The 21,510-nt window shown below is 37.3% G+C and overlaps 1 protein-coding gene across 2 annotated transcripts in view; it reads left to right on the top strand.

Annotated features, from left to right (window-relative positions):
* Positions 1 to 21,510, top strand: part of LRRC2 (leucine rich repeat containing 2) — a 90,514-nt gene that overhangs the window by 4,865 nt on the left and 64,139 nt on the right. Inside the window, exons 2-5 of one of the 2 annotated variants that reach the window (XM_081316630.1) lie at positions 6,703 to 6,935; positions 9,753 to 9,799; positions 10,645 to 10,789; positions 20,952 to 21,153. In XM_081316630.1, the coding sequence (XP_081172756.1) occupies positions 10,665 to 10,789; positions 20,952 to 21,153 (327 nt within the window). In that variant the 5' untranslated portion in view covers positions 6,703 to 6,935; positions 9,753 to 9,799; positions 10,645 to 10,664. The remainder of the gene's footprint in view (positions 1 to 6,702; positions 6,936 to 9,752; positions 9,800 to 10,644; positions 10,790 to 20,951; positions 21,154 to 21,510) is intronic. The other variant, XM_081316629.1, reaches the window with a different exon arrangement.

Genomic DNA, 21,510 nt, shown 5'->3' with positions numbered 1-21,510 from the left:
TTTTATTATCATTTTATTGGGGGTTTTATTAATGTATTTATTGTTTTTTATGGGCATGTATTTAATAACTTTTTAATTTTGTAACTTTATGTTTTACTCTTGCCCTGTACACCGCCCTGAGTCCTTCAGGAGAAGGGTGGTATAGAAATATTAATAAACTAAACTAAACTATTGATTCAAAGTTTTCTTTGAAAAAAATTGATGTGGGAGAGTTGGGAAGCATCATGCAGTCATCTGCGAAATTAAAGCTGTGATATATACACCATGACTTCAAAACTCAAGAAAGGTATTTTCTCTTGCAACAAAATTGCATTTGAGGACCTACAATGTGCTGTGCCAGCCTTAAACCTTTATCACATTTGGAAGGCCCCAGACTGAGGACGGCCCTGTTAAGCTGTCTGCAGGACCTTGAGCTGCTGTGGTCTATGTATTCAGTTATGACAAATGGCATCAGAGAAAATGTTCAGAAACAAGCATGAACATTTGTATTCAACACTGAACTTGGCTGGAACAAGCTTAGATCCAGCCTATGACATTTGAAGCAAATATCTGGGTCCAAGGGGATGACTGCTACTTTTGATTATAACTCTGGGAAGAGTGTTAGTGTATTGTAACCAACATCATTAAAAGGCTGAATCTGGGATATGCTGGCTGATATGACAGTTGTACTTGCTCATCACTAGTCTTTGTTGCAAGGCAAAGAACCACTCTGCTTTGAGAACCAAGAGACAATGGTGGTCAAAGTTATGGGCTATGTGCCTCACCTTCCTTGTGCCACGATCCCTTAAATTGACGAGGTTGAAGAAACTTCCCTCAGAATCGGCATCTGGAACTGAATCATGTACTTAATTTTTCAGGTCTTAATACATGAGCTAGGTTTTATTGTGCACTAGATCCTTTTTGATATTCTCTGTTGTGAAGTTACAGGTTTCCTTCTCATACCAAAAGGTGAGCCCTAGCCAGTGGAAGATGTTTTCTGTAGGTTTCCCCAGGGCTTTTTTTCTCACAGAACGCTCAGAACGGAGTTCCGGCACCTTTTTTGGATGGAACCTTGTAGGGTAGGCAAGGCAGGTTGTATGACATGTGTGAGTTCCAGCACCTTTTTCTTTTACAAAAAAAGCACTGGGTTTCCCATTCCCATGCTTTCAGAAAGAAGTCTAGCACATGGGTGGGGAACTATGGCAACTTTATGACCTGTGGACTTCAACACCCAGAATTCCCCAGCCAGTCCCAGTGTAAAGGCAAAAAAAAAGCATCTCTCCAGAATCAGATACCCACAGTTGATCCCAGAGCAGAAACATGCAGCCTGTACATGGGTCCCAGTCTATTCTAACTTTCAAGCCTGTCTACATCCATTCTCTTGCCATAGGAATAGAGAAACTCAGAATTAAATAGGTAAAGGTGCCAGCATGTCAAACAGGTGCTTTATTCTTTATAGTTTCATAATATCTTACCAGAAATGAGATGGGCACTTGCTGTCTTACTTCTGCTCCAATGAAGCATAACCACTGTTGTTTGCCAGAGGATGCTTACTTGGCCTGTAGTTTTTAATCTGACACTTGTCACATGCTGCATCGTGATAATTTCAGAAGTGCCAACTGGCCTTTGGAAAACTTCAACTTCTGACCTGGATGCTTGCTCTAATCAAGTGTTTACTTGAGTATAGGCCAAGCTGCTCTCCAGTTATACATATTGGTATTAAAATGTATAAAACACTGCTCATAAAAGTTTTTGTCAATAAAATTAGCTTATTGTTCTTCAGTAATCTCATAGAAGGCAGAATCCTTTTGCAGAAGATGATTGCCAGTTCATGGAAAAGAAGGGTTGGGTGGGAATTTGTCATTTTACATCCCTCAGCCCAGTGGCAAAGATATTACAGTAGTCCTGAAAGAGCAAGAGGACACAGGAAAGCCTCTCATATCAACCACTGTTTAATCCATAATTAAAGATATTAATTAGCATCTCTGTGAAGAATTTACACTTGACAGTACAAAGACTGCAGCTCTCAAGTGAACCTTAATGATGAGATAATTTTCTTTCACGAATCCTGAAATATCCTTGGAAATTTGGCATTAGTGGCACTGATGCTTAGCACCTCACAAGGGACAGCAAGCTGTGGATGAAGTTAGGAATTAACTCTGTATCTTCTCTTTGCATTTTATTGTGCCTGCTCTTTTTCTTGAGATTGCTAATCTCAGGCTCTTTGCATGTGTCTGCTTATGCACACAAGCACACCTTCACACACAGACACAGACACACACAGACAGAGACACACATACCTACAGAGATCCTACTGCCCACTAATAATGTGTCTGGCTTTGCCTATCTTCACTATTTCTTTAAATAAATACATCTTTTCTGTTATCAATCTACCTCACTAATCCTGATTTAGACTAGTCAGTTTCATGACCAAATTAATGCTAATACCCCTGAATATTTATTTCCATACTTTTGGAGGTACAATGCTATGATCTATCTGCAGAGAAGACTTGTATTTAATGTGTGATAATCTAAAACAGCACTTTGTTACAGCTATAATTATACTAAGTTAAGGGACGCAGTGGCTCAGTGGGTTAAGATGCTGAGCTTGTCAATCAGAAGGTCGGCAGTTTGGCAGGTTGAATCCTGAGTGCCGCGTAACAGAGTGAGCGCCTGTCCCAGCTTCTGCCAACCTAGCAGTTCAAAAGCACATAAAAAATGCAAGTAGAAAAATAGAGACCACTACGGTGGGAAGGTAACAGCGTTCCGTGCACCTTTGGCGTCTAGTCATGCCGGCCACATGACCACGGAGACATCCTCGGACAAGTGCTGGCTCTTCGGCTTTGAAACGGAGATGAGCACCGGCCCCTAGAGTTGGAAACAACTAGCACGCATGTGCGGGGGAACCTTTACCTTTACCTATACTAAGTTAGACCTAGAAGATCAACTCTGAGAAAGTCAATTGTGCAGAAAAGTTTCATTGTTGGAAAAAGAACACCAGCCTCTGCATCAAAGGCTGTTGAATGAACTATGTAGGCTTCCTATTAATAAATTGAGGAAAATACGCAGACTGCAAAAAGCTTACAAAAAAGGGGTACCATCGGGACCAATCAGTATAATGCATATTTTGTTTCTAAAGCTCTTAACAGCACATTTTCTGGGGAGTAGAAATATTTCTGATGTTACACCTGGTAGCTGTCTGTTGAATAAAACACCATTTTAAATTGAGCAATTATAAAAATGGTAGCAGCTCCTTTGAAAATGTGTGTATTCTTCGGTTTTCATAAGCTTTAAGAAGCAGAAAAGGGTTTTGCAAAAGCAATGAATTTCACAGTTGATGCACTGTCACTTCTTCCATAAATCTGTTGAAACTCTTACAGGGAATGAATCTAGCTCATTGTGTTAAACATGAGAGCATTGATTGAGGCTTGGTAAATTTTTCATGTGTAAACAGGAATCGCTAAAGCTAAAATTACCCCTTACTACAAACTCCACATACAGACCTTTATCATTCATGGTACCATTGTTGGTTTCTCATCTCTGTCTATCAACTCTATCTTTTCAGTTTGGAATCTTTGCTTTCTTCATAGATATTGTGAATAGACTAAATTTCATAATCTCTCATGACAGATAAATCACAGAGACATACAATACTATAATCAGGCATTACCCAAGAGAAATATGCCATGACCTAAACAGATGTCCTCTTTAAAAAAGTGATATTACCAACAAGCTTTGCATGGCTAAACTTTAAGCTGTGTAGAGACTATAGTTAATTGTTCTTCCATTCAAAATGCAAGTGGTAAAAAACAACAACACCCAAGGGGATGGATACATTACTGATTTATTGATAATTTCTTCCATAGCACAAAATGCTAGACAAAAAGGATTAATCCAGAAGTTCCTTGTACTAAGATAAAAGTAAAACAAGATCTTCCTTTGCTAGAAGAGAGCTGGTTGATTATTTATGAGCACTAATGAAAATTGTAAAACAGTCAGAGGGCAGATGAACACAAAATAAAGGACTTGGAGCAGGAAGCTAGCCTGCCCATAAATTCAATTCATACCAATAAGAATGCATAATGCTTAGGCATGCAGAAGAATTGCTCAGTGTTGTGGGCATGTTCTTCTATTTTTCCACATTCTGGTGGAATAGATTTCTCTTTAGGAAGTGATGTATGACATCTCTGCTATATGGAAATCATTCCCATAAACCACAGAGCTGATAAAAAAAATAACTCCAGTGAAGGGAGCAGCTGAGAATGACCTCTTAATGCAAGTATAACAGAATCCATGGGTTGAGTACATGTATTCAAAAGAGTCTAGGTTATCCCCACCCAACAGCCAATGACACTTCAGAAGAAGCCCAATTTTATTTCAGAACAATATTTTTATTGTAAAAACATAATCTACGTGTATAGTCCTCTAGCTATAGTAATAAGGAAATGATCACATAAAAGAGAATGCCGTGATAAACAATGTCAACCATAGTGGGCTCTACCATGCTAATAGTCAGCCTGGGTATTGATTCCAGATCTTCATATACACTATCACATATATCTTGATATACAGTGTCATGATATACAATATCATGATCTTGATTTGCAGTATCATGTTCTCTGAGTGCTTTATGAAAGTATCAGCTGTGTTGACTTTCCTATTATAAGGGAAATATATCTGAATCTGCAGTGCATCTTTAGAGAAGCCTCAGGTTTTCTACCACTTGATTTCCTTAGGTAGTTATCGTAGTAGAACTCATATCCCTGTTCTTAGGAAATAACACCTGAACAGTTTAAAAACAGCAAACCCACTGCACTTACCAGAAAGATCCCATCCCCAAATGGATCAGCCACAGGTTGCCTACTTCAGGTCCTACCTACCAAAAATGCCACCTGACAGACTCAGGAAGCAGGTCACCTACCCTTTGGAATGACATTTTCCCAGAGATCTGCATGGCTCCCATTCAGACTGTGCTTAAAAGGTTTTGATAGCCTGGTTCTTTCCCATGGAACCTTGCTTTAAGGTGGCTGGTGGGCCTGTTATGAGTGTGTTTGTGTGTGTGTGTGTGTGTGTGTGTGTGTGTAGAGATGTTACCTGGAATCTCTCCTTTTCTAGATATACATCGTCCTGCTATTTGTTTCACTGGTTCTTAAGTTTTTAATGTTATTTGCTACCCAAAGTCTTTATGGAGTTGGTCAGCTTTCTAAATTTAACAAATGTGAGTTGGAAAAGAAAGTTCGTTCATTTTAGTGTCTTCTTAGGATACTTCAAAATATATTTTCTTCTTATTTTTTCCACTTACATGCTTTACCAGTGCATAATATTTTGCTTGGATGCATGTCTAGAATAATAAATTGCCAATTGTCTCTAGCTGGGAGTTGACACCTTTGTCAATAAACAATCTCTGCAAATATTAGGTTGAACGCTGTGATGTGTTTATCCCTTTATGATATTATTATTGAGCTCATAGATACTTTATACTATAAGAAATATAATATAAACAATGAAAACATAACAGTAAATATTACCGTTTCTGAAGCACATGCTATTATAGTATATTTGAAGTAACATGAAACTTAATATTGGTACTAATTGAGGGGGGTATAGAATAACCATAAAATATGACAAGGGTGAAATATGACTTATGGTAGGTTTAACCTATCTTTTGGAATATGGAAAAAAATCCCATTCATTTTTAATTACCGGTATCTCTTATTGTGGGCTCTATCAATAACCAGATTGAAGTGGTAGCTTCAATTGGCAGAGGCTTGTAAGTGGAGAGCAACTATAAAAACCTGTGGTACTTCATGGTTGTGGTGCTCTATATCTCCTAAATTAGCTATTTATCTTTGGTTGTAATGAAGGGTGCTGCTCTGCAACCAGTGTTGAAATATTTTCTGCTGCCAGCCCAGTTAGATCTTTAAGATATATCAATGTATCTTTTTTAAACAATATCCTACAGCATACAATTCTTAAAATGGCTAATAATGATTAAAAACACTGAAATATCAATTGAAACAATCAAATCAGGAAATCAGGATACCTTCTTAACATAGCAAAAGGAAAATAAACAAAAGGGAAGAAGTACCCTTAAAATCAGCAGCACAAATGTTTACTGTGGATGGGAAAGAATAGACTCAGATTAAATCCTAGGTAGAGAGAGCTACTGTTATATACTGAAGTTCCCTGTGTTGTCTCTGGATGGGGTTGTATTGCCCTGTGAAGGAACAGTTGCAATCTGCTGGATCAGTAGGAAGGTCTTGCTCAGGGGGACCCTTTGCCCAGCTTAGTTGGGGCACCAAATTGTGACCTTACTTGGAGTGGAAGGATCTGACTATAGTGGCTCTCTCTCTTTACTTGTATACACTATAGCAATGCACTCTATATGGAGCTTCTTTAAAAGACCATCCCGAAGTTTCATAATGGTCCAGGTGTTTATGGGTGCTGGGCAGTAGTTTCATGTCACACCTATTCTGCGCTCCCTGCACTGCGGGGGTCTTCAAACTTGGCCCTTTTATGGCTTGTGGACTTCAACTCCCAGAATTCCTCAGCCAGGCACGCTGGCTGAGGAATTCTGGGAGTTGAAGTCCACAAGTCATAAAAGGGACAAGTTTAAAGACTCCTGCTGTACTGGTTTCCTGTTAGCTTGCAGGTGCAATTTCAATTGCTGGTTTTAACTTCTAAATTTCCTGTGGCTTGTTCCTTATTCCTTATTACTTGCAGGACCAAATCTCTGAACTGGAGTTGGTCTGACCGCTTTGATCTTGTCAGGAGAAGCACAAGCTATCTCCCATTTCTGGGAGGTAAGGAGGCCTGAAGCCCAGAAATTATGCTTTTCTGTTTCAAAGTTGTCTTTTTTGAGAGGTTTGCTTGCTCCAGTCTTTCAGAAATAGCTGAGAACTGAGCCTTTCAGGAAGGCATTTGGAGGTTGTTGCCATTGAACTGTTGTGAAATCGGTATGTATTATATTTTTTAAGGTTTTTATGATGTTATTGTTCTTATTTGTGAGTCACTGAAAGTGTATTATGATTTTAGTGAGATATAAATCTGATATAAACAAGTAACAAAATGTCTTGCAAAGCAGAAAGCTTTTAACTGCTCTTGCAGAAAGATTTGTCATAGATTAGAATTATTTATAACAATAAGAGAGACTGTGAAAATCAGATGGAATAGATCAGGGGTCTTCAAACTTGGCCCTTTTATGACTTGTGGACTTCAACTCCCAGAATTCCTCAGCCAGCTGGGAGTTGAGGTTTACAAGTCATAAAAAGGCCAAGTTTGAAGACCCCTGGAATAGATCTTGGAATGATAATAAGATATGGAAAAGTAACAAAATATTTAGTATGAAAAAGTGAATGAAGAAGAGCAAGACACTTTTTAATCCTGCATTCAAAAGTTCTACACATCCCAGAAGTATAACAAAACTACTCATTTTGTGCTGTCCAACACACTGAACCAATATTCAGAAAATGAACCATGTCTTTAAAATGTGAATATAGTCAGAATGACTCAAATCCCTCATCCGTGAATATATCTAATCTTTAAGACAATGAAGGGAGAAAGGTTGATTTTTCTTTCATTGGACTGACAGTTCCCGACATTCTATTTAAATTTAATAAATATAACATCTAATGAAATTTCAAGATATGCCAAATAAATAAATAAATAAATAAAAATTCTGAATTGTAGCAATTATTCTTGAGAGGCGTCCTGATTTCTATGTAACATGAGAATTCTTGCAAGCTGACTTGGTGAATGATTTTATAAGGAGCAAACGTAACAAAAGCTCAGTCCAGTTATATTAGTTGCACTGAAACAGTGACACCTTCAGCCATTGATTCTAAGCAAGGGAGAAGAATTGACTATTAGGCTTCCACCACTGTTAGTGACATCTCTGGCTTGTCACTATAAATACTGAACTAGCATCTCAGAGCTCTAATATAACACTCTATTGGAGGTCATGTCTTCGGACAAGATGAAAAGGCTGGAACTGTTGGTTGTAAAAGAGCTCAATGAGCCATTTTTCAGAAACAGAGATGTTATTAATCCCCTAGCCAATTATAACTGGAATTTTGTGACTGGTTTTCTCAGCAGATGAGCACCAGCCTCTGAAAGCAATTAGTTCACCCCAAATTTAAATCAGGAGTGACTTGAAAAATGTGTACAGATCTGGTAGATGTGTCTCTAGTGTGTAAATTAGAATGTGCCTGCATTTTCTTCTCCAAGCAACCACATATAGAATTTTAGCATTTTGCATACTATGAAGCAAGTGAATAATAACAGAATAACAGAGTTGGAGGGGACCTTGGAGGTCTTTTAGTCCAACCCCCCTGCTCAGGCAGGAAACCCTATACCATTTCAAACAAATGGCTGTCCAATCTCTTCAAAACCTCCAGTCTGGAGCATTCACCACTTCTGAAGGCAACTTGTCCCATGGATTAATTGTTCTAATTGTCAGGAAATTTCTCCTTCATTCTAGGTTGCTTCTCTCTTTGATTAGTTTCCATCTGTTGCTTCTTGTCCTGCCTTCAGGTGCTTTGTAGAATAGGTTGACTCCCTCTTCTTTGTGGAAAACCCTGAGATACTGGAACACTGCTGTCATGTCCCCCCCTAGTCCTTTTTTTCATTGAACTAGACATACCCAATTCCAGCAACTGTTCTTTATATATTTTACCCTCCAGTCCCCTAATCATCTTTGTTGCTCTCCTCTGCACTCTTTCTAGAGTCTCAACACCTTTTTTACATCATGGCAATCAAAATTGGATGCAGTATTCCCAGTGTGGTCTACCAAGGAATTATAAAGTGGTATTAACACTTCACGTGATCTTGATTCTATCCCTCTGTTAATGCAACCTAGCGCTGTGTTGGCTTTTTTGGCAGCTCAGCACATTGCTGGCTCATATTTAAGTGATTGTCCACTAGGACTCCAAGATCCACCTCACACTTACTACTATGGAGCCAGGTACCACCTATACTGTACCTGTGCATTTGGTTTTTCCTGCCCAAATATAGAACCTTACTTTTCTCACCATTGAATTTCATTTTGTTGGATAGTGCCCAATGCTAAAGTCTTTTCAAGATACTTCTGTATCTTAAGCCTATCTTCTGGAGTGTTGGCTATTTCTGCCAGCTTGGTGTTGTCTGAAAATTTGATGAGTTCCCCATCTATCCCCTCATCCAAATCATTGAAGAAGATGTTGAAGAATACTGAGCCTAAAACAGAGTCTTGGGGTACCCCACTGCATACTTCCCTTGATACAATTCTATTGAGGACTAGAGGTTGAGTACAGTTGGTTAGCCAGTGGTGATGCTGTCTAATCCACACTTTTCTATCTTATCAAGTAGTAGGTTGTGGTCTACTTTATCAAATGCCTTACTGAAGTTGAAGTAAATTATATCCACAGCATTCCTCTGGTCCGCTAATTTTGTCACTTTGTCAAAGTATACAGTAAGTTTTGTTATACATACAGTATTAATACAGTATTAACCTTATGAACTCTAAAGCATCTTCTTTCTGTAATGTATTCAAGATGGTCAATGATTAATATTAATGTTATATATAAGGATGAAGGGTTATACATATGTTGTATATAGCATGTTTAAATGTGTGTTATGTATGTGTACAATTTTGAGAGCAAGGAACTAAATTTCATTTTTTATGTGTGCCAATGTGCCTTCAGTAAAAAAAAGTACCATAAAGTTTATCTTGTCTGACATGATCTGTTTTTGACAAACCCATGTTGGCTTTTGGTTATGACTTTGTTTGCCTCTAGGTGTTCACTGATTCGTCGCTTGATTATCTTTTCCAGAATCTTCCTAGGTAGTAAACCTGAAGAGAAATGTGACTGCTTTAATAGTATGAAAAGAGTTATTCTTGGTATTTATGAGTGGATATAACTGCATATATTATCTTTTCAGTCATCAGTCAAATAGGAATTGGTTTCCAATGCATTACTTGCAGACAATGTTTATGTAGGAGAAAGTTACATACACTTCAAACATCTTGCATCCTCAATGTATACATTGCAAGTGGAATACACATATCCATCTCATGAATTGAAACAAATTAGAATAACTTTACTTTGTTATTTTGGAGTTTTTAATATAAGCAATTCCCATCTAACAGGATAGCTAGAGATTATGTGGCTTGGACTCCAACACATGAATGACAATGTATCAGATTCTGCCTTACACCAGATACTGTAATATTTACTATCAATCCTGATTAACTCTAGTTAAAGTTTATGTTCTCTAAGATCATCCATATTATTTTAGCATCTAAGCAATAAAACAAAAACCCATGAGAGGCAAGTCTCCCAAGTTGAAAAAATTGAATATATAAACTAAAATTATCAATTTCAGACTCTTTTATGTTGACCAAATCAATTGCCTGATGTGTCTGAATCCAAGTTACTGTTGGTTCATAAATTGAGCTGTCTCTCCTCAAGTGTAGGATGATAAATAGCATTTAATGGATAAATCAATTTAGGTACTTGTAGGATTGAAAAAAAAATATAACTATGTTTTTTAAAACAATGTAAACTGTATAATATTGTTGGTTTTTGTTTGTTATTTTACTTGCTTAAATAAAATGGCTTTCTTAGTATTAAATAAGATATCCCTCTTTATGATCATGACATTTTTCAAATGAAACTGTTTTTTCAGATAATCTTAATGCCAGCATTATGGGACATCAGGTGATAATATTTGACTTTTCAGCCATAAGAGGTTTATGGGAAATTCGAGCGAAGAAGCACAAAGAAAAACAGAAAAAGGAAAAAGAACGAGTCGCTCAGAGTGCATTAGAAAAGTAGGGAAATATTTACTATATTCTTATTTCAATATTATTATTACTGTTTCATTATAAATTAAGGCATTGTACACCACAGCCAGCACTAGGTGGCATTTATTTATTTATATTATTTATATGACGGTTCATCTCAGCATAGCGTTTTTGATAACTAATAGTCTATATTTGATTGGAAATTTTGTTTTGGGCGGATGGGATTCACACAATTGTATTGACCATTGCTTTTTTCATTTGCTATTTTCATCTGCTTACACTGTTCCCTGATCAAGCCATTTCAGAGATGAGTCTCATGTGTCCTCGCTGTATATTATTAATGTCTTATAACTATTATTGGAATGTTTATAAACAAATGGGTGCAATCTTGCCAAGTAACCATTTATCACAAAAATAATGATCCCAAGCAACAGTTACATGAACTCAAGAAGAACTTTGATGGGCCAGGGTGAAGGTGCATCTGCAAGATTTAATATTTCATGGCCTGAGATCATTTGAATAGATCCTTTTGTTGGGCTTCTTTTGGAAGAATAATAATATTTATCACATATTTAAATCGAGGGGGGGGAATTTCTCTGTCATGATCTCATTTTGCAGAATGTGGTACAACCACCTCACACACCACTCTAGTGCCCTTCAATCAAGGAATTTGACCCTCAACCAAGGAAGAGTTGCACTCTCCTATCTTAACTCAGGAAAGCACAAAGGAAAAGAACATGATAAAAAAGGGTGAAAGGATATTTTGTAAATTGAATAACATAATTCTCCATTATAAGGATTTGGGTTTAAGTGCTGTGCATGGGATATGCATGTGAACTTAAAAAGTACTCATTCAAGTAGCTTTTGAAGAGCTTACAGAGTCCCGAAGGTATTGTTAATGGGGCAGGAATTCACTATGTTGTAAAAAACAGTCTCGTTAATGAGGTCTGCAACTCTTAAGATAGTTGCAATGTGCTGAAGAAGCCCGTTATGTTATATGTTTATGACAATTTACTTTTAATTGTGTGAGAATTCTCTCTCCCACAAATAAAGTTGCTTTGGAGATAGTTTTAAGCAATGCATAATGCATATCATATTGAATGTACTGTAGGCCTGATTACGTTAGAATAGGATCTTATGCACAGCAAATCAAAGATCATCTATATCATGCTGAGATCCCAGTAGTTTTCCACAGAGGTCCAGAGGGTACCATGAAAAGAAACATAATCAATTCATTTATGATTATGAAATGAAATTTAAAACTTAACTTTCATATTCTGTTAACAGAAAACTTATAACTGGTAATTTGTTTGCTTTGAAAACCATTCTACCCTAAGGAAACCACTGTTAGAGTTGTATGTGACCATTGTCTGTTTATCTTAACACTAGTACAATAATTATTCTAGTTAAGAATAGTTGAAATCCTCCTCCTCCTTCCTCCTCTCTCCTCCTCTTCCTCCTCCCTCTTCTTCCTCCTCCTCCTCTTTCTTCAGAGAAAATCAGTAGATTGGTAGGTAGAACTAGTTCAACACAGAAGCCTGGTTCACAACATGCTAAGACACGTTGTGGCATATTTGGCTATGGATAGTGAGTTATATGAATATAGCTTAAATACTTTGAAAAATCTTAGCTATACCTTTTGTGTTGGGTGAAACCAACCAATTTTGGTTAATTTAAAACAAAGTATAATTTGTGTGAATCAGATCAGCTTGAGCCCATCTAAAAAGCTACCAATTCACCAATTTGACAGGAAAGTCCTCTTTTGCTGTTCCATTAAACTATTTCTGTATATGAAGTTCTAGCAGTTGGAGAGAAACCAACCAGGGACTTATTTCACTTTTGATAGCTTGGAATAGATCAACAACATATTTTCAAGATGGATTAGAACAGCCATGAATTATGTATTTAAGATGGACAGTGATGAATATTTATATGTTATTTATATGTAAGGGTGTAGGTCTATACATATATTGTATATAGTATGTGTAAATGTGTTATGTCTGTGTACACTTTGAGAGCAAGCAACTAAATTTCATTTTTAATGTGTGCCATAATGTGTGCCCACAATAAAAAATGACAATAAAGGTTATCTATCTTTCTATCATCTATCTATCTATCTATCTATCTATCTATCTATCTATCTATCTATCTATCTATCTATCTATCTATTTTTGCCTTTGCTTAAGGATTCATTCATTCATTCAGGGACGTGGTGGCTCAGTGGGTTAGGACGCTGAGCTTGTTGATCAGAAGGTCGGCAGTTTGACGGGTCGAATCCCGAGTGCTGTGTAACAGAGTGAGCGCCTGTTACTTGTCCCAGCTTCTGCCAACCTAGCAGTTCGAAAGCACGTAAAAATGCAAGTAGAAAAATAGGGACCACTACGGTGGGAAGGTAACAGCATTCCATGCGCCTTTGGCATCTAGTCATGCCGGCCACATGACCACGGAGACGTCCTCGGACAAGCGCTGGCTCTTTGGCTTTGAAACGGAGATGAGCACCGGCCCCTAGAGTCGGAAACGACTAGCACACATGTGCGGGGGAAACTTTACCTTTACCTTTAAGGATTCATACAGAATCAATAGCATTTCTATATACTCATATAGATGAGCTGGAGGCATAGCAGTGAACACAGATGGGCAGAATGCTTCTATGTACTGATTTTGTGGTACTTGGCTGATTACTATTGTTTGTACATTTTTAGATTTTTTTCCTGGAGTTATTGTTATCCTTATTATTTTCCCCCAAACGTGGAGATATTCTTGCTTGCAGAAATGGTTTATGAAATGGCCAGCAGTGAATTGGATAGTATTTTTCTTGGCCAGAAGTCTGCATCAATACTTTTGGTTGGTGTTAATGACCTATTAGCCGAAATAGTGACAGTATGTGATCTTGAAATGGGCAGTAACCCAGAGACTTTGCTATGATCAATGGTTAAACAAGTTGTTTGTTTGATTGATTGATAGTAACTCAGAGCCTTCTGCAAGATCAAAAACATCTTTTGTCAAAATAATGAAAGTGTTTCTGTGTTGGCATGGTGCAAGCTCCATCCTTTCACATGTGCATGTTATGTCACAATGTACATAGTAATGGACTGGATCTTACAGAGTGATGCTGTTTTTGTCATTTGATGCCCTTTGATATGAAAATATTTAAAAATGTTCTCTTTTTCTATGTGGTGTCCAAACGTTTGATCACTTGAGCTGGCCTCATAATATTTTGCATTTCCCTTGAAGAGTTTATCAGTCAGTTGTAATTTGCAAAGCATTGCACTGAAAACAGTTTTTAAGCTGGATAAATGTTCTGTCTCTGATGGCACTGCAGCATTAACCTTGATGATTTTTGCCTTTCTCTGATTATTGTCAAGCTGGTGTGATAAAAACTGTCTAGAGATGTTACCAATACAGCCAATTTGTGGTTTCTCAATTTTTGCATGGAATTAAAAAAAATGTACATAACAGTATTAGCAGTTAGCATGGTCCAAACAAGAGCAAATGAAAGGAAGCTGATTAAAAGAAACAGTAGAAAACACAAACATGTAAAATCAATTACACAATAGATGTGCAGCAGCATTTTAAATCATAATGTGATGTATTATTGTCATGTTTATATTTTATATCTGTTTTGAGGCATAGCCCTCAAAGATTGGCTTACCTAAGATGAAAATAAATACACACTGAAAAACAAAATGTTAAAATTCATGGTTGCAATTCTGTTTTAAGATAAAATTGAAGGGAAATTTGTCATGCCAAAGAAAAATGATCTTTGTTTTAAACATAGTTCACAATGTATATAATTTTGATGCTTCTGTCATCCCACCCTTGGTCAGGGCTGAAGTTTTTCTTGCTGGTTTGCACTTGCCTCCTGGAGTTTAAGTAATTATTGATGTGCTTTGCAGATAAGGTAGACAGGGCTCCACCTGAGAAAGCAACATTTATTATTATTTAGTTAAATTTTGTTAAATTATGCAGTTAATTTGTATAAATAGGGAAAACAAATAAAATATCATAAGGAGCTAAGAGAGAGAATGTCCCAAAGTCATCAATGAATCTCCATATATGACACTGGATTTAGGTTTTCCTGCTCTTAGACTAATATCTTAACCATCACATCACTTCACTTCTTTACTGGGAATATCAATGGTAGGTTTTTACTTTAGTACTAAAAATAGATATCTCTTGTCATCTGTCCAGGAGGTACAACTTCCTTTGTTTTGCAATTGTAGATAGAAAAATATTTATTATTGTCTCTCTGGTCTCCATCACCAAACCTATAACTGGTGATCCTAGAGGACTTGTAAGCATATTTGGGAAGGGAAATTACAAGTGATATGATATTTGCCTGTAGTAGGTTCCTGGTTCCCTTCAAATGCATTGAATTACTTCTACAAAGTCCAGAGAGTTTGGTGAGATTGAGGAGTTCTGGGAATTGCAGTCCCAAATTTTTGAAAGATGCCATGCAATGTTAGCATCAGAACTGCACTAGAATACCAGCATTGTATAAATCAGGGGTCTTCAAACTTGGCCCTTTTATGACATGCTCACTGAGGAATTCTGGGAGTTGAAGTCCACAAGTCATAAAAGGGCCAAGTTTGAAGACCCCTGGTATAATCTCTTAATTAAACGATGTATGTGCTTTGAAGATTTTGAGGTAATCTATTGAAGATCATCAGTGTTCATACTGTATTTGATCTTCTTCAGTAGATTAGTTCAAGACTTCAAAGCACAGATGAAACAGGAACATATCTGAGTACCAAAAAATACATTTAGTCAACAAGAAAAATCACTGATAATGTGCTCTCTTTCTTTTTATACTCTGCTATAAAGGAAGCCATACTGTACAATCTAGAAAACCAGGTCCATCGTACGAAGAGTATGAGACAAGCAGAAGTGATTCAGATGCATTAAGCACATGCACAGAGAGACATTATTAATTTGATTTGACATATTTCACAATTTGCTCACAATGCTTAAAAATTCCCATTTGTGATTTGGTTGCAAAACAAGCTTTTACAGCATTGGTTTATTCCATTGTTTGCTCATTTAAAAAAAATATCTTAGAATTCTAATCAATTTCATCTTGGGAAAGTATTGTTTGTTTTTACAAGATGTCAGTAGCAGCTAGACATTCTTACCTCTTTTCATTTTGCATTGTTTATTGTTCTCTATTGTGCCTCATACTATTTGCTTAATTGCAAAGGAGAGTGAAAAACTTTCTCTCCCTGACAACATGTGATTTGGAATGCTAATAAGTACTATCAGCTTTAAATATGGGTAAGAAAAAGAGACATAGGACCAGGTCTGGTGCTACAAATCTTCAATCATCTAAGCAACTGAAAATTAATGAGTGGTTAACAGCAAAGGAACTTGTAAGTAACCTAAGTGGATTAAGTGATTCTAATATTTGGAATTTTGTTAATAAATTTGAGACCTTGCAGCAAAAACATCTCTCTAATATGTAGGATAATCTGCATCCTCTTATCTTCTTTAAATCAGTATTTTTGAAATGATGATTGATGTATCTATATGGTACTGGATTCTCTAAAGAATAAGCTGAGGAACTAGATAAAAACCATCCCAAAGAGACAAAATTACTTTACAAGAACTCCATGAAAAGATTTTGTGGCTGAACAATGTCTTTTAATTGCTGGAACTGTGACAGCTACATTTGAGAAAATGGCAATAATCAGTAGGAAAGTAGATGAGCTGAAATATGTATGTGAAGTTTTGGTAAACCATATAATGAAGATCTGAACTAGTCCCCAAAGATAAACATTCTAATACCCTGATTATTAATAAAAGAGCGCTGAACACTTTGATTAAAATCTAGCATATCCTACAAGGGGATGGAAGAAATTCCTATTTCTTACAACCAAACCAAATAACATTAAACATCATTTTTATCAAGAGAAACAAAGGGAAATGGCCATTTAAGGGACTCATTATTTACTTTCCAAGCAACCTCTGAACTGCAGAATATATTCAATTGATCTTAAACAATTAAACAAGTGGAGTGGTTGCTAAACTGTAAGTAAGAAAAGAGTTTTGCTAATGATTGTTACATGGGCTATAACCCTACTGAGTTATGTTGCAGAAGATATGATTGGCAACTTTTGATAGCTTTACAAAGTGTGTATTCAAAGAAAAGCAACTCTTCCAAGCAAAGAAAACAACCCCACACCACCTCTAATTATAAGCATTCAATACTTCTTGGCAAGTTAGGCATGGACAGCCATCCAAGTACTCCCCGTTATCTATGACTGTGTTGGAACAGGAGCTAGATGCCCCCACTAGCAACCAAAGAAAATCATTCCTGGGCTCATTTGAACACAACTCCTTAAAACCACTGTTTTGATGCCAAGGAAGGAACCAGTGGACATCCTAGCAAAGACTGATGAACTGAGACAAGGTATCTACCCAATATGAAAGGCAATTGAACCCCTGCATAATTATTTGCCGCAGAAGGATAAAGAAAGTATAGCTGGTCACATAAAATAACAGTTAATTTCCAGTCTATTACAACTTGCATTTCCTCAATGAAGAGGTACAGGATTACATTCAGCCTTGTGGGAAGTCAGCTCCCCAGGGAAGGAAATATTAAAAGGGCAGAATATATTTCCCTAAAGGATTTTAAAAGCAGAAACCAACCCTGCCCCCAAGTCTCTCTGTCCCAAGCAGAAAGCAAGTCTGCAGGAATGCAGATGTGATAATCTTGTCAGGAAACTGGGATTAGGAAGAAAGATCTCTAGAGTCAACATCAGCCACAGCCCCAGGGAAGCAGGGGACATAATAGGACATACCCACAACCATCAAGATTCCTAGAGGGGCACCCCTAGATTCAGGACAGAATACGTGACACAGGAAATACAAAGCCTGAAACAGGAAATAACTCCAAACAATAGAGTCCAGGGGTATAAAAACCCACCACCCACATGTGGTCAGTCCTTTTTTTCTGTTGGATCCATCTGTCTGTCTGGCTTTCCTCTGCAATAAACTACAACCTTCTTCCCAAAGCAGTTGCCATGTTTATTCCCCACTTGGAGGAACCATGATGAAGACTTTTCTTCCTACAACCTCAAAGCAAGGAGCAGCAAAAATAAATTTTGATGGAAATAAAATGTGATACAGAAAGTGAGACTACAGAATGAATTCACAAAAGACAAATGGAATCAAGAGGTTTTGAAGAGGATCTTACTGATTTTATTCTAGCCGCACATCAGAGGAAACCTGAATGATGTCCTCTGGAGATTATTCCTATGTCTAAATCTGTGGCAAGTACAATATGGAAGTCTCAGGAGACCAAAGTAGGGATGGTAACTTGCCTTGGTGGAGCAGTGGGCTAATGCCTCCTTAAGTAACACCAGCTGCCTGCAATTAGTGCAGGTTCGCATCCCACCAGGCTCAAGGTTGACTCAGCCTTCCATCCTTCCGAGGTAGGTAAAATGAGGACCCAGATTGTTGGGGACAATTAAGCTGACTTTGTAATAATGCCGCTTGGGGTGTGTGTGAAAGCCCTAACAAGCAGGCATATACATAGAATGAAGGCTACTGCTAAGCTTGTAAGCCGCCCTGAGTCTTCGGAGAAGGGCGGGATATAAATGGAATTAAAAAATAATAATCCTTAAGCATATAACCACTCATCCTGAACAGGGGAAGTCCCCTTACATGCAAGTCCTTCTGAGGATGACATTGCACATCCTGGCTGATCTTTCTACAAACTGGAAACCTTATTTTGAAGTATCCTCTTCAACAAATTATCTGAGAGTGCCCATTAATTGATGAAGAAAACATTTACAAGAACCAACCATAGTTTACCAAGGAAACAGAGCTTGATAATTATACTGCACAAGCTCTCAAAGCTACTGAATCTAAAAAGAGAAGAACACAAGTGGAGAATTATGTATTTGTCTCAAAAATTAGATCATCAGTGACTGAAAATAATACTTTGCTCATAATTGTCATTTAATGACTGTGAGATAGGATATATTAGTAAGCTGCCTATGTATTTACATACACAATTGCCCACAGCTTATGATAAACAGCCAGTTTGGTACAGTGGTTAAGGCATTAGGCCAGAAAGCAAGAGACCATGATGCCAACTAGGTTACTTTTGGCCTATATTCTAACTTATCTCTATGAAGAAGGCAATGGCAAAACATTTCTGAAATCTTTATAAGAAAATTGCAGAGACTTGTCCAGTAGTCAACACTGACCCAAAGGCACATGCATACTCATACAAAAAGAAAATGGGTGTCTTGGAAACCCTGATCAACACAAAAGCAGCAGCTGTCAGGAGTGCAAGACTGGTGCTTTCTAGTGACAGCATCTCAATTGTGAATTGTTTTCCATGGAGGTTACCTTAGACCCATGTTTTAATTATAATCCACCTGAACTATGTTAAGGCTTTATTTTTGCAAACCACTGGGGATGGGTATTCATTATTTATTTATCATTGCCATTTATATCATCCCTCTCTCCCCTAGGTGCCTCTGGGTAGCAAACCCAGTTAAAACATTTATATAATGGTAGATGATTGAAATATGTGTGTTAACATAACACAAACAAAAAAGCAAATGAAAACAGCGACTGAGGACAAACTCATCTGTAAAAAAATAATGCTGCCCAGGCTCAATTAACCTCTCCACCTCCACGACTGAGAGAACGGTCAGATCCTGAAGGTGTTCAGAAAAAGCCCATAGAGCAGGTTCACTTGGCTGAATTGCATGAAATTTCTGGCAAATATGTAGTGTGCAAAGTAATCCAGAGCTTCTTGTGACCACTTTCTGAATTGTTTTGATCCTGTTCTCTTCTCTAAGCATTGCCGGATTTTGAATGGAGTTGCAGTTTATTCTTTTCTAATGTATATTTGCTTGTGAAAATAGTTATGTTTTCTCCAAGAACCTGCCTCCCACCTGTTCATTCCCTTTAGTAGTATTTTTATTTAAGTCTTTTCTCTAAATTGTTATAGTTTGCCAGCAATTGTGGCTTATGAATAGCTTATGAAGAATGCTTGACTCTCTCAAGCCTATTTTTATTCAGTAATACTAGAAGGACATTTGATCACTTATCCCAGTAAAGCCGGCGTGACCTCTTCACCATTGTCCTGCTTTGGAGGAATTCCCTTTTGCACTCTGACCTTCACTTTGCAAAGTGACTCTCCGCAAGCTCTATTGCAAAAGTGACCTTTGTCTCTTATTATTTAGAACTGCTACTACAACATCATCTTGTCTTTTGGTATCAAAGTGCTGGGTAGAAATAGGAAAGGAAAGTAGGTACAAGAATGGCAGCTGGGTCTTATCAGCTGCTTTAATTTGTGTAGCAGAAACAGCAATGCACTACTACAAGGTCATCTTTCATGATTATGTGACTCCAGACTCATGTTTAAATGACTTTTAGGCCCCTAAGAATTGCTTAGAAAATGTACCCGCATGCCTTTAGTGTTTTGGTCTAGTCCCTGGTACAGAAAGGCAATATATACACCTAATAAAGGAAGAAATAATCTTCATATGTTTACTCACAACTGACAGCTCTTTCATTCACATTGCTACTGCACATATCAGGATAAAATTGGTTTGGGAAGAAATAAAGATAAGGAAGGATAGCTTAGAAAACAGCTTTCTAACTCAATCCCAGAGATGGATGAAAAGCAGGAACCAATCACCCACTGACATCAGTATAATTCAACTTTCTCAACCTGGCGCCCTGCAGGGGTGTGGAGTTTCAGAATCCCCAAATCTGTTGATGAGAATCTAGGAGTTCAAGTTCATACCTCTGGATGACACCAAGCTTGGAGAATACTAAAATAATGTATGACTAATATGGCAAAGTAGATAAGGGTGCAGAGGATTAAAGTTTAACAATCTCAAAAATGTCCTGGAACTTCTCAGGAACTGATTGCACTTTCTTAATGCCAATTTATGTAAATGCCTCTGGCAGAAGTGGTGATCCCTTAGATCTTTTGACTTAAGCCAATCAGCGTAACCATGATGATCATCTTTCTGACTGTCTCTTAAGCACAGGAGCTCTCTCTTCCCTGCCCTTAAGTCACCTCTTTAGCAGCAGAAGAACAGATACAAATTCCTTTGAGTGCTTAATGAGCTTTTCTTGGTGAATTTGATGTAATTGCAAATTTGGGGAAGGTGGGGGAGGAGCAGGAATAAAATGAAAATGCTTTCATTTGTTCTTTTTTAAGGATAAGGCAAGAATGGGATATTATGCTAGAGTGCAGAAGAAAAGGCATTCCACAGGCTGCATATTTGAGTAATGGTTTCATAGATACTAACAGCATTTTGGATAAACTTGAAAAGAACTCACCACTGATTAAGAAGATTGCCTTGCTGAATGACAAAGAAAGAAGCAAATTTATTTTTCAACTTTCAGGCGAACACTGGACAGTAAGTATACTGTATTATTTGAATAATTGTTCGCTTATTCTTTGCTTGCGACCATTGAAATGGACAGATTTAAATTTGTCTGAACCTTGCTAGTTATTAATTTTGTCTCTTCTCCCTTTCTTTCTTTGTGTAAATGACAAAGCGTATGTTTTATTTTAGTATGTAGGTGCACCAACTCCTTCATATTTTCCATTTTATCTTTAGCAACCCAGCATCCATTGCAGTATGATTTCTTCTCATTGATTGTAATATTGATATTAACTTTGATATCTTCTCACATCATCAAGGAAAGACAGAGGTCAATGCCATGGCTTCTTCTTGCAACAGAAGAACTGACATTCCTAGAAATTGAAAAAC

Source organism: Vipera berus (assembly GCF_964194415.1).
Source record: "Vipera berus genome assembly, chromosome: 2".
NCBI lineage: Eukaryota > Metazoa > Chordata > Lepidosauria > Squamata > Viperidae > Vipera > Vipera berus.
The sequence above is the reverse complement of the archived record's forward strand: the minus strand, read 5'-3'. Positions and strand labels throughout refer to the sequence as shown.